The 12,305-nt window shown below is 53.8% G+C and overlaps 4 protein-coding genes across 4 annotated transcripts; 1 reads left to right on the top strand and 3 right to left on the bottom strand.

Annotated features, from left to right (window-relative positions):
- Positions 1–257: 257 nt before the first annotated feature.
- On the bottom strand, positions 258–1,863 carry HMPREF1541_10144 (uncharacterized protein; the record flags this gene model as incomplete). Its single annotated transcript, XM_008714815.1, has 3 exons — positions 258–440; positions 492–1,686; positions 1,733–1,863. The coding sequence occupies 3 exons, from the start codon at positions 1,861–1,863 to the stop codon at positions 258–260; spliced, it is 1,509 nt and encodes a 502-aa protein (XP_008713037.1).
- A 1,183-nt stretch (positions 1,864–3,046) lies between these two features.
- HMPREF1541_10145 (uncharacterized protein) lies at positions 3,047–4,753 on the bottom strand (the record flags this gene model as incomplete). The annotated part of the gene is made up of 1 exon (XM_008714816.1): positions 3,047–4,753. The coding sequence occupies one exon, from the start codon at positions 4,751–4,753 to the stop codon at positions 3,047–3,049; it is 1,707 nt and encodes a 568-aa protein (XP_008713038.1).
- A 415-nt stretch (positions 4,754–5,168) lies between these two features.
- HMPREF1541_10146 (uncharacterized protein) lies at positions 5,169–6,603 on the bottom strand (the record flags this gene model as incomplete). Its single annotated transcript, XM_008714817.1, has 2 exons — positions 5,169–6,443; positions 6,496–6,603. 2 exons carry the CDS (start codon positions 6,601–6,603, stop codon positions 5,169–5,171), a joined length of 1,383 nt encoding a protein of 460 aa, XP_008713039.1.
- A 1,489-nt stretch (positions 6,604–8,092) lies between these two features.
- HMPREF1541_10147 (uncharacterized protein) lies at positions 8,093–10,662 on the top strand (the record flags this gene model as incomplete). Its single annotated transcript, XM_008714818.1, has 7 exons — positions 8,093–8,447; positions 8,501–8,539; positions 8,650–9,082; positions 9,590–9,802; positions 9,848–9,908; positions 10,007–10,129; positions 10,321–10,662. 7 exons carry the CDS (start codon positions 8,093–8,095, stop codon positions 10,660–10,662), a joined length of 1,566 nt encoding a protein of 521 aa, XP_008713040.1.
- Between the last annotated feature and the right edge of the window lie 1,643 nt (positions 10,663–12,305).

Raw genomic sequence — 12,305 nt, forward strand, 5'->3', positions numbered from 1 at the left:
ATCAGTTATGCTTCGCGATCACCGTTCGAAGGACATTGTCATTGGGCGAGGCAGACAAAGCTTGACAAGACTGTCAAACAAGCTTCTCCAACAAGCTTCCGGGCTTCCCCACGCCATGCACGTACGCGTGCAACACTAACCATGTTTCTGCGGAAAACGAGTTCGAACGAGTGCGGGGATAGCTTCGGAAAAAGAAGGAAGAGCAGGGAAGAGATAAAATGCTTTGGGTAGCTCTTTTGAACGAACAACCGGCCGGTTCATTCATCATGGCCACAAGTTCCGAGGTGAAGGTGTTGCTCACCCTGCATCTGCGTCCAGGGGAACAGCTCGGCGCTACTTATTCCGGCGCCTCTGCGAGCAAGCCTCGTCACGTTTGAGGGCGCCTTGGGGATTAAGTCGGTACCGTCCGTAGCGAGTGTGGCGAGAACATGTGCTGCAGCCTAGGCCGGGTTAGCTTTCATTTGGTCTACTTCAGCATTTGATGCACTCACCTTCGCATTGACTGTAAGAACCGTGCTGTTCGCATTCTCATAGGTGTCGCATTCTTGATGATAACAGGGATCTTGGTCGACGCCGGTGCCCGTATGCATGCCGCCGACAGGTTTCTGCAAGGTTGACATGAATGTAGCATAGTCACTACCGCCGGTAAACACAGCCGCAGTGACATTGATGCCTTGAGCTTCTAAATGGTCGACGAACAGCTTTTCAATCACTTCTGAGCCAGGAGCTCCTGCCAAACCATGAGTGCTTCCATCGCCATCGAAAACGCCGAAATAGCCCCTTGATACCATGTCGAAGTTGAGGTATAGCAAGATCGCGTCTGCTTCTTCAGGGGTGACGTTATCCGTGTAGAAGGTGGACCCTACCAGCCCGTTTTCTTCAGCACCCCACCAGGCAAATCGGACCTTGTTTTTGACATCGTAGTTTTCCAGACCTTTGAACAGCTCGAGCAGGAGCGAGGTGCCGGATCCGTCGTCGTTGATACCGGGTCCAGCCTGTACGCTGTCGAGATGAGCGCCGAGGATGATCACATTGTCAGGATCTCCGCCCTTTGTCTCCGCCCAGACATTCTGAGTGATTTGCTCTTCAATAAGCTGGGTCTGCTGGAAGTGGGCCTCAACGGTTTCACCGGCCTCGAGAAGTTCGATCAAGGCTTGCCCGTCAACCTGGTTGATGAAACCAGCCGGAACAAATTCTTCTTCGTCCGGAGCAGACAGTGTGCCGCCCGTAACCTTTGTCTCCACATCATTGTACACAATGACAGCAGCGGCACCGGCTTCCGCGGCCGGGCGGACGCGTCCTGCCAATGTGCCACCGGTTGGGCATCTGTAGCGTTCAACAAGAACGATTTTATCAGTCACGTCTAGATCAGCATAGCCTTCAACACTGCATCCGTCTTCGCCTTCAGGGCCGAGCACGAGCTCCGCATCGATCCCTGCCTCATCCGTTGACGGTGAATAGGTCAAGCCGTAGACATAGTAGCTGACATCGCCAACGGTGAAATCTATGGACTGGACTTCTGTAAAAAGAGCCGGGAAATCCTGAAGCCACGAGTCGAACATCTTGGACTTCTGCACCGTGGAATAGATGTAGTCGCGCGATGCATCGTAGCCCGGGAGACCAAATGCTCGATTGCCACCATTCGCGTCCGCAATTTCTTGCAGGTCAGCCAGATTACTCATAAGGCTGTTGCATAGTCAGCAAAAGTCGTCGTGATGCCATTTCTGCGTACTTTTCTGTGGTAACCTCGTCTTGAAGCAGGGATGATTCGACGTATTTGGGTGGGATGGCAGCATTGCTTGCCTCCACAAGGCCGCAAGCACAAATGGCCAGAAACGTGGAAGCTCTAACATCAGTCTTCATGATTCCTCAAAGTTGATGCAGCTCCGAAGTCATAGCTTGAGCAGTGTCCAAGGGAGTTATAGCACATACGACGGGCGGCCGAGGGCTGCCGAGAAAGCACTTGCTGGTCCGATGTAACGATTTCCATGGCAGAGAGGTCGTTCAGAGGGAGTAGTGGAGATTCAATACCTGGGCTCTGGTTCGATATGGGCCTCTAGGTCCGCCGAGGGTAGTATTACCATTGGCGACCTTCCTGAAGTGTCGTCGGTCCGCGCTTGGCGAGACTTGGGACCAAGAATGATCAGCGTCGGATACAGGTCGCCAGGGAGAGCGGGCGAGCGCAGCCTTCAGAGAGTTACCGCGCCGCGATCACATCACGAGCCGAGCCTCTGGATGCTATGCTGCGAGCAGCAGGCTAAGATAACGATGCCGGGGAGGATCAGAGGCTTGTGTAGCTGAAGACCAAGTGCGTCGCGTCAACGCTGCCGAGGTCTGATGAGTCGAACTGGTAGCGATGCAGACATCTCGTGTTTCTAGCTACACTCACTCACTATTAGACAGGCTCTAGCACAATGTAGGCTCTGCAGAAAGCCCACGCGCATCGACGTGAATTGATGCGCGCACGTATGAACGCTGCCATCGCGCTTGCAACAACACTTCGCCTCCATGATTAGACGCGAATGCATTGATAACGATGCCCATAGTGCACATTGCATTGTTCGACCACAGTGCGTCAATCGAAGAGACACCTTGAATGGGCTGCGAGCGAGGTGATCGAGGTGAGGGTCCAGACGCGTTGGAAGCTTGGCGCGTTGAGGGCTGCAACACCCCCGCAGCCTTTTCCCTCGCAGACACAGCTGCGCAAGGAATCATCAAGCCGTGCAAAAGCCACCACTGATATGCAGCCACTACGAGGCGCGTCTCGTGAACTATGGCTCGGTATTGTGCATGTAACAGCTGACAACAGCATTCGACCTGCATCCAACCAACGTCAGTAGCACATTCGACTCATCTCGAGCATGCGGCGGCTTGCAACGCATCCACGATCTTCCTTGACGCTTTCATGGACGCTACCGCACGCTGCGAAGAAGGCAGAGGCTACAAATATGACTGACACCACTCAGACCGCTACTTTTGCAAAGAGCTCCGATTCAAATACGTCTCAAGAGCTAATCGAGCTCAGCACACCCCAGCGCAGGTTCGTTCAAGACACGACTTCCACCGAAAGATCCTCTGGCCAGTAGGCTTGATCAACGCCGTTTCCTCTCGTGCTCACGTTGAAACCAGGCCTCACTCTGCCATCGGGGAATGAAAGCACCGGTTTGACGACCCTCATCGTCAGCCTGCCTAACGCACCACATTCTCGCACCTCCAGAAATCCCTTCTCGAACAGCCCTAGATCCGCACAAATCTTCATGTGTGGCGATAATAACATACCAGTGTTGTTGAAGTGCCTGAAGACCTGCTTGCCACTTTTTGCCCATACGGCCCGCCATACGTCCTCGGGATATTCCCCGACTTCTTTCACGAACCATGAATTGCAGTAGTTCAACGCCGTATCGATCAGGAAGCTGCCGCCCGCCTCGGACCTCTGTATCAATGCTTGCAGGACTGCACACGTCCCGGCAATGCCTGTGATGAAATCGCTGTGAGGAAATACTGGGCTGACCGGCTCCTGCAGTCCCATTGCCTGTCCAAACCTCCAGGAAACCCCGGTGTGTGCATCACTCACTGGCTGCCAACCACTCCGGTGCTTCATTGGCCCGTTCCAACCAAAACAGTTCTCGCGCACGTAGATGAAGCCCCTGCCTCTCTCGTCGCCAACCTTCCGTAGCTCGTCGAAGCCCAGGCCATATTTGTCCAGCACACCCGGTCGATAGCCATTCACCACCACATCCGCTTCCCTGAGCAATGCTCGTAGCTTGTCCCGATCCTCATCTTTTCGAAAGTCCAGGCTACAATTCCACTTGCCCCAATTCAGATCCGGCAGCAAACCCGAGTAGTCCGGCAGATGTGGCGCTGTCACACGCATCACACTGGCGCCCAGCTCGGCCAACCCCCTCGTCATTGTTGGACTGGCAATCACACGTGTCAAGTCCAACACTTTCAGACCTGCCAAAGGCCTGCCCGGCCCAGTCTCGAGACCCGGTGGCCACCAAGATGACGGCTGAGCGGCGGACGGATATGCGTGGATTTTGTACAATCCCACATTGGCGTTAGCCTTACCCTGCTCACTGTCCGCGTACTCATCGGAGTTCAGGCATACTGTAGCAGCCTGCCGTGCCCCTTCTCCCAGGACAGTGTCCCAGTCTGCCGCGTCTTTTTCGCCGATTTTTGAGCCAAGACAGTTCCACGCCTGCTCCCTTGTGGTGATGCTCGGCTCGTCCTCAGGCAGACCCAGTGCACGCAGGGTGTCACTCGGATTGAGACTCGCGTGGGTGTGCACAAAGCGTCCGTCCCGGGCGCGGTAAATGTTGGAAACCTGGCTGCGAAGCGGTGACGAAGCCATACCGTGGATGTCAGTATTGGGGAAGTAGGCCGCAAACTTGGCTTGGGAGTCGAACAGGGAGGTTGTTTCGATCGGACCAGCGGGAGACGGATTGAGCTCCACAAGATACGGGCTCATTATGAATAGACTGGCGTGGGAGGTGTCGATGGTGATGCGTTGAGGTTGGACGCCATACTTTTTAACGAGGAGGTGATTGAGGAGGATTCCCTCCAACCCTTTGAGAGCAGCAGTCGACTCAGCAAAACGCCAGTTGACTGCTATGCGTGGAAGAGGATGGCCACGATACTCAACGTGTTCAATCAGGTCCTTGCACTCTGCGGGAAGATCTTGGTGGTGGGGATGGTTGAGAATGCCATTCTCGAGCACCGTCCGCGCTTCGCTCGGGATTGAGTATTCTTGCATGATCTGTTGACACCCACAGGCTCGAATACATGCATTGTCGATCCCCGTTATTTGAGATCACGTACACATCGTGATCGAACCGATGACCAGTATTTCAGGGCTTCGCGGGTGCTTCACAATGATATTGCACCGCTTCTCGGTGTCTCCCCGCACGCTTCCCCACACTCACGTGAGGAGTTGCGAGCCTCGGTGGACACAATGGCAGTTTGCCAAGTACAGCACTAGTGATGAACAACATTGCACTCCCTCGAATTCTCCCACTATTGTGAAGGCTACTACTCTCCAGCCCATCAGTACAGGCAAATGAGAGAAGCTGAATGAAGCACCAGTAACAGTCACACCCTCAGCGTCAAGACCACTGCGTACCCCGCTGCAGTGCGACATGACCGAAACAGGCATAGGTCAGGCAGTGAATTCACTGCCTGTCTTGACTCACTTTGTCGTACAGTCCTGCAGCATCCATCCACGATAGCAGGAGTTCTGGCAAGCCCTGCCGCGAAAGCTCGTCTCCCATTGTATACTCTCGTGTCCCTTTCCATCTCAGCTGCCCGGTCTGCTGCGATGGCAGATACTTCTTTGCACCGATCTTGAGCCTCGACTCCGCAAGGTCGGCCCAAAGTGAGCTGTGAGGCAGCCATTTTTCTCGTGTCACCATCATGGCTAGCTGTGTGAAGTCATCCAGTGCGGTAGCTTTGTGGAATATGTTGGAGGCCTCATGGATGTTACGACGGCCGTACTTGGCGAGACTCTCGTCCACCTGCTCGCGTTGGATGAGCTGGTGCGCCGTTCGTTTGAGATATTCCGTCTGACACTCAACAAAGCGGTGGACTTTCTCAACATCCAGCGGACCGTCGGCTTTAGAGATCTGTGCCTGCATCATGCAGATCTCCGTCTGCATTTTCTGGAGACGGAACTGCGTCCATTGCTTGTAGAGTACGTTAGGCTCGGTATAGCAGCGCAAGTTTGTGATATAGCTTGAGTCGTACACGCCAGGCACATCAGCAGTGAATGAAGTGATTGTAGATATGCGCTCCTTGACGCCCAGTGCCCTTGCTGCCAGATGCTTCACCTCGCCGCCCTGCAGTATAACGCCATAGCCGAGGCTCGGACCTTTCACTTCCTGCGCCATACCATCGCCTCTCTCAATGAAAGTCTGACCACCGACCATGCCGTCAGTGTCACTCAACATGACCACACATACGTAGGGATAGGAGTCATAGTGCCAGGGAATGATGGACGAGGCTTTCAGTGGGTCATAGGCTCGTTCTTCATCTGTCAGCGGTATCTTCTCATTGCTTGGTTCCACTTCCAGAGCCTCCATCATGTTGGCAACATTCGTCCCACTAGCCTGGATATTCGTGTGTGCAATCTCCGTCGGCATCACGATGGACAATGGCACACCTGCTGCATCCGAGACCGCTCGCAACGTCTCCGGATGGTTCCAGAAGTCTCTGATAAAACGTGAATGTGCTGATGCATTCCGCAGCGTCAAAGTGCCCGGAAACGGCGATGCCGAGCACTTTTCGACGACTTCAGAGGCAAACAACGCCCGCCGATACGCCCGTATTCCTCTCGGTGAGAGCAGCGGGAAAGGTACAGTGGCCGCAACCTCGGTTGAGGTCGGACTACGCGGTAGTCTCAAATCTTCGAACGTAAGCTTGGTGGTTGGAGGAGTATATGCCAGATGAACCTGAGGCCCTTGTCATTAGTATCGAGCTGACCTCGCTTCGTGTACTGGCTACCTTTGGATCAAAAACCTCCTCTGCGTTATCATTCTTCCTCTTTTGTGAGGTGCCCGACATTTGAAGCCATTGTCGCCATGAAGTTGTGGAAGCAGTCAGGGGTGCCATCGTTGTGGTCGCGAGTGAAATCGGTTTGCTTGGAGTTCGATAGACCGACTACATGTACCGCGACGAGACTCCTGGTACACCCCGCCCTAGGGGGTGTGATGCTGTTCATTGCAATGCCGCATGCTGGCGGTCAGAGGCTTAGACATCTGGCCAAAGTGGTGCTTTCTAGGCTTTATTAGGATGGAGTTTCCAGGAGTATCTACCTGATCTGGTTGTCGGATCCTTGATAGGTGCATCATTCAACGGCTATCGGGCCTCGCATGGGTCCGCATCGCCGTCCGCAACTCACTCCGCGACTTGGCGATGATAGAGCGATAAGCGGAAAATTTGTAAGTGCAATGGGACGCGATACAGGGCGGGCATCTCCAGCTCGTTGTTGAACGCAGTCCGGCCCCTCAACTGCACGCCTCAGCCCTCGAATGCGCTTGTCATCGCGAAAGGCATGAAGACGCTGCCTGTCGAGCACTGATATTCCTGGCGTTCGTCAGTGTGCTGCGACTTTGGCATGTATTGGCGTGGTTCGAGGTTGTCAACTGTGCGAGCTATAGTTTGCTGCCTCCAAAGCCAGCCAGCCTGCTTCGGCATCAACACTTCACTCCCAGACTTGGACTATCATGAGTGTTGATCTGACTGCAAATGTAAAAGACGTCGAGGAGAAGAAGGGGGCCAAACGTACGGCGACGCTGTACCGCAAATCCCTGCAACGCCTGTTCACAGCGAATCAGCGCCCAGTCCATTCTGTGACTCTCAAAAGGTGGTTCTCTAGTCGACTCGAGGAAAGCGCCAAAGCAAGCTAGCCTAGAAGAGCAAGCCACTGTCTGATCTTACGCGCCAGGACCTATGCTGAAGTATTGATCTGAGCGAAGCCATCGAACGTCGATGCAGGATTGTATGAAGCGGGGACAGACGACCGTTTCCCCGACACTCTTTCAGCAGTCGTCTCTCCGCAGTGGTCGCCTCCGGCACAACGCGGACACATCCCGTTTCCTGGGGATGCCACCCCACAAAGCTTGATAAGATCGGTAAGATGCCGGTGGTTTCTGAAACACCCTGCTGTCTCTCCGTCAAAATGTTTGGTTCGGGGAGCCTCTGGTAGCTCAAAAAGGCAGGCAGAGGCACCTCCTACCCAGCTGTCCCCGATCCCGCTGGCGTGATGTCGATCAACCTCGGGTAATTGTTTCGACTTCCCCAATTAATTTCCTATACCGTGTCTTCACGTGCATTACAGGAAGATGCAAGCCACTGCCGATCAGACGACACAGTTCGTGCAACCCGCGATGGGCGAGTTAGATGGGATCGTCCCCTGCTTCTTAGTGCTTGGCCGTCAAAGTCAAGCACTCCCCTCTCAGCGCGTGGTGACGAAGACCCTACTATAATCGATATATAGCTTAAGTCGCCCTGCGTCGCATGTTTGCCACATCTTTCGTCCTGTGCAAGTGCTCAGAAGTCACCTTCACCCTTGGGGCAGTCCCGTCGACAGAGCTACAACATGAAAACGAAGTTCAACTTATACGGCCGTGGCCGTCCCCTACGATGGGCGATCACCGGTGCCTGCCAGCTCGCATTCGTGCTCTTCGGATATGACCAAGGCGTTTTTTCCGGCATTGTTGGTAATGAACACTTCCGTTCAACCTTTGGGAACCCGAGCGACAGCTTGACTGGCATCATTGTCTCAATCTACAATCTCGGCTGCTTCAGTGGATGTGTCCTGAATTTCTTTATTGGCGATTGGCTTGGACGACGGAAGGCCATGTGGTTTGCCATGTGCTGGATCATAGTGGGTGCTGTGCTGCAGACGTCGGCCTTCTCGGTACCGCATATGCTGGTTGCTCGATATATTACTGGTAGGCAGACCATTCCCTCCTCATACATTCGTGTCTGAACTTGACGATTCCAGGTATCGGAACCGGTATTGAGACATCCACCGTTCCCATGTGTGAGTCTTCCTGGACGAATGTCTGTTTTGCTACCCGTACACATCAGCGCCGAGTTTCTCAAGCCCGCCAAAAACTCTAGATTGCAGTGGTACTCACATCCTTCTCACAGACCAAGCAGAGCTCGCTGAAGCTCATCGCCGTGGCAGGCTGGTCTGCTCTGAACCGCTCTTTGTCGGTGTTGGCATCGTCATCTCCTACTTCTTTGACTACGGCATGTCATTCGTACCGTCCCCTCCCGGCATCGCCTGGCGTCTACCGATTGCATGTCAAATGATCTTCGCGTTCGTTGTGATCGGTATGGTCTTCGGCCTCCCAGAGAGTCCACGTTACCTCTGTCAGAAACATCGCGAGGACGAAGCGCTTGCTATCTTGTGTGACGTCTACGACAGGGATCCTAGTGATCCGAAGATTCAGCGAGAGCAATCTGAGGTCCTCGAAGCCCTTGAGGTTGAACGGGAGCACGGCGAGTATAAATGGCGAAACATAATGGTTAAAGACAAAGTTCAGACAGGTCGACGTGTGTTGTTGGCATACGGCAGTAAGTCTTTCTACGATGTATCCTACGGGTTGGACGGTCTTCCCATGCAATCTGGCGGCTCTTCCATGCCCTCCCCATTGTTGAAGCCTGTTTCTAATAAATGTTCGCTAACACTTTCCAGTGCAGGTAAATTTCTCCTCAAACGTATCCTGGATCAAGCACAGAATTGCCATGCTGCGCCATTTGCGCAACCCTAGCCTATTCTTTGCACAACATCTTGTTCTGATACATGTTGGCTGACATATCGTGCCCGGAATAGTTTATGAACCGTAAGTGTGTCATCTGTGGGTTGAACTAGGCCCTTGAGTTTCTCTCAGCTCGCGGCTTCGTAACCTGGAGCAGGTTTACGGATGAAGACGCAAGGACTTGATTTCAAGCCTGCTGCATTTCCTTTCCCGGACTATGTTCTATCCCTATCCCCGGTCTGCTCAGAACAAGAACGCTGACCTGACTTTGCCTCCTAAACAGAGATGGGAGGTAAGTTCTCCTCCGTCAGACATGTTTTGCGCAGTCTAACTTCCGCAGGTATTAATCTCGTCGTCTACTTCGTCCCTACTGCCTTGCAAGAGAACGTCGGTCTCACACACAACCTTGCCCTAATCATCGGTGGATGCGTTCAGTGCATGTTCGTCATCGGATCTCTGTATCCGACGTTCTTCATTGACCGCAGTGGTCGCCGGCCGCCCATGCTATGGGGATCTATTGGTCTTGGCGTCAGCATGATGTACGATATTTCCTTCATGAGTTTAAATCGCCTCTAACAGTTTAGGATGATCGCAGTACTCCTCTCGGTTGGCAAACAAGTGACAAGCTCTGCCGCGATTGCTTTCGTAAGTCATTCACGGTCCTGAGCCTTGAGCTCAGCGGTGGCGACCAGACTGCTTCCGCTCGAACCCCCCTGTCACCTTTCGTGCTGACTGTTTTCCAGTTCTTTACGTACATGTTGATCTTTGGCGCTTCCGTGAACTGCATTCCGTGGTGCTACGTGCCGGAAATACTGCCGCTACATGTTCGAGCTAAAGGTACTGCTGTTGGGATTAGCTCAAACTGGGTGAGTCGCTTCCGCCCCGTCAGACCCTGCTTTGGTCGACTTTGTCTCCAGAGTTACAGCACAAGATCAAGAATGGGGTCTCCTTCAGATGAGCCTAGTCCTTGAGCTGCCACATCACTGGTCGCCAGTCATTCATCTGACTTCATCGGTTTTGGACATCGTTACTGATTCAGTTTTTCCGACGTCTGCAGATCTGGAACTTCTTCGTGGTCATGATCACGCCCGTCATCATCAACCGCCTGCAGTGGAAAGCCTACCTCATCTTCATGTGCTTGAACTTCGCCTTCGTGCCACTTGTGTACTTCTGCTATCCTGAGACGGCGAACTTGACGCTGGAAGAAATCGATTTCATCTTCGCGGACCACACCAAGAGCACGATCAAGACGAGCAAGCAGATGTGCTCGGAGCGCATGAAGTACAAGGGCGCCAGAAGGGACAGCTTTGTGGCACAGTACACAGAGGAGAGGCGCAGGAGCAAGGCTGGGAGTGATGCGGCTGAGAGGACTGTCCAACACACCGAGAAGTCTGTCTGAGAATCCAAAGGCCACATCTCGGATAGTGATGGCCTGTTGGTTTATGAGAGGCTCGAGTCGGTTCAAAACCGATGTCGCGTACAGGGGGCGTCAGGATGGTGCTTGAGTAGCGAAGTCCTCCTGGTGCACAAAATAGAGGCCGCGCCTGGACATGCTTGCTGGCTGTTGTCACGGTCAGCATGGCATGGCGAGTACTGGACGGCCATGGCCAAAGGCATCACGAGGAAACAGGTTCTGGTCTGGTGAGCTGGATAAGCTGGCTAGCGTCAACACGCGCAACTTCACCAGCGATAGGTCTCCTTGCCAATTAGTCACTGCGCAATTACTACACACAAACAAGGACGGACCCTGCAAACACTCGTTCTGGCATAAGAGCAGTATTGTGCCGCACAGAGTCATCAACTGCAAGCCCCAGGTCAGTGGCGCTGAGGATTGATGACAAGGTCCGTGAGCTCCGCCAACCTTTATCAGCATCTCAGGTCGTAGACGATACTAAGTAAGGTGACTTCGCCAATGCGTGAAGTAAGCATCAAGACGGCTAAATCCGGTACCTCATGCACGCTAAGGGCTACGTGAAATGGGTTTGACAACGGCAATGTAGCGATTGCATCGTTGGACGCTGTGTTAGACGTGACAGTTCTGCTGCACGTAAGTCTCGTTGCTGTCGTACATGGGTCAAGCCGGATGCGGATATTCCACGCAGTAGCATTTTTTCGACCGTCCGCGAGGTATGCTATAATCTCGTTGATGTCTGCGGCGCCGGCAAACAATCATGACAGTTCAATTGCACGATAAATGGCGTTGACGGAGGAGAGCAGAGGACTTATAGGGAACATGTGAATTATCGAATCCAAACTTAGGGGCCGGGCGACAAAGTCTAGGCTCGGAGCCAGCCGAGGGGACCGATGCCTAATGAGCGGAAGCTCCAGGGGTGGCAGAAGCTTGTCTCTCGTGGTAGTAAACACGCGGTTTCTCGCCTTCCGGGACCCCCATCCCCTCTGCTCCGGACCTGAAGATACCAAGATCTGGTGGAGTGATTGCGCTGAATCCTGGAGTGTATTTGCTGCATGTACACCAGGAGTCAGACGATCAACACCCTTCAAAGACGTGGAATGCTGGGGCCAGCAAGGTGATTAAGGGTCGTTTATCGAGGACCTGAAACCGCAGGGTTGCCTCGTCATCCCGGGCGCAGCATGCCAACCCAAGCTCAAGGTTCTGGACCAAAGGCAACCAGGGGGGAGATGCAAACTTGCAACGGTGCAGACAGCCGGTTCATGACGTGACGTCGAGTGGCATGCTCCAAATACTGGAGACCTGACTTCAGACCGTTGACAGAAGTGAGAAGTGCTCGCTGATCTGATTCGGCTCCCTGTTGATCCTGGGGTCGTCAGTCACGAGCAACGTCAACCTCCTTGGACGTTCGCGCGCCTCGGCAGACCATTTCTTCGCATTCTTGGGCCAGGGGCAAGGCAGTCGCCTGGTGAAGATAACCAATCTCGCTGCGAGGCACTGCAATCGATAAGCGGCCAAGGGAGATTTGTGGTGGGCACCCCTGTCAAGACCCCTGTTGAGTGGTGCGATGTAGCACCCGCCAAGGGGCGAGCCCTCGAGCTCGAAGCTCCAGCACCTGATAATTCTTGAGC

Source organism: Cyphellophora europaea (genome assembly GCF_000365145.1).
Source record: "Cyphellophora europaea CBS 101466 unplaced genomic scaffold supercont1.12, whole genome shotgun sequence".
NCBI lineage: Eukaryota > Fungi > Ascomycota > Eurotiomycetes > Chaetothyriales > Cyphellophoraceae > Cyphellophora > Cyphellophora europaea.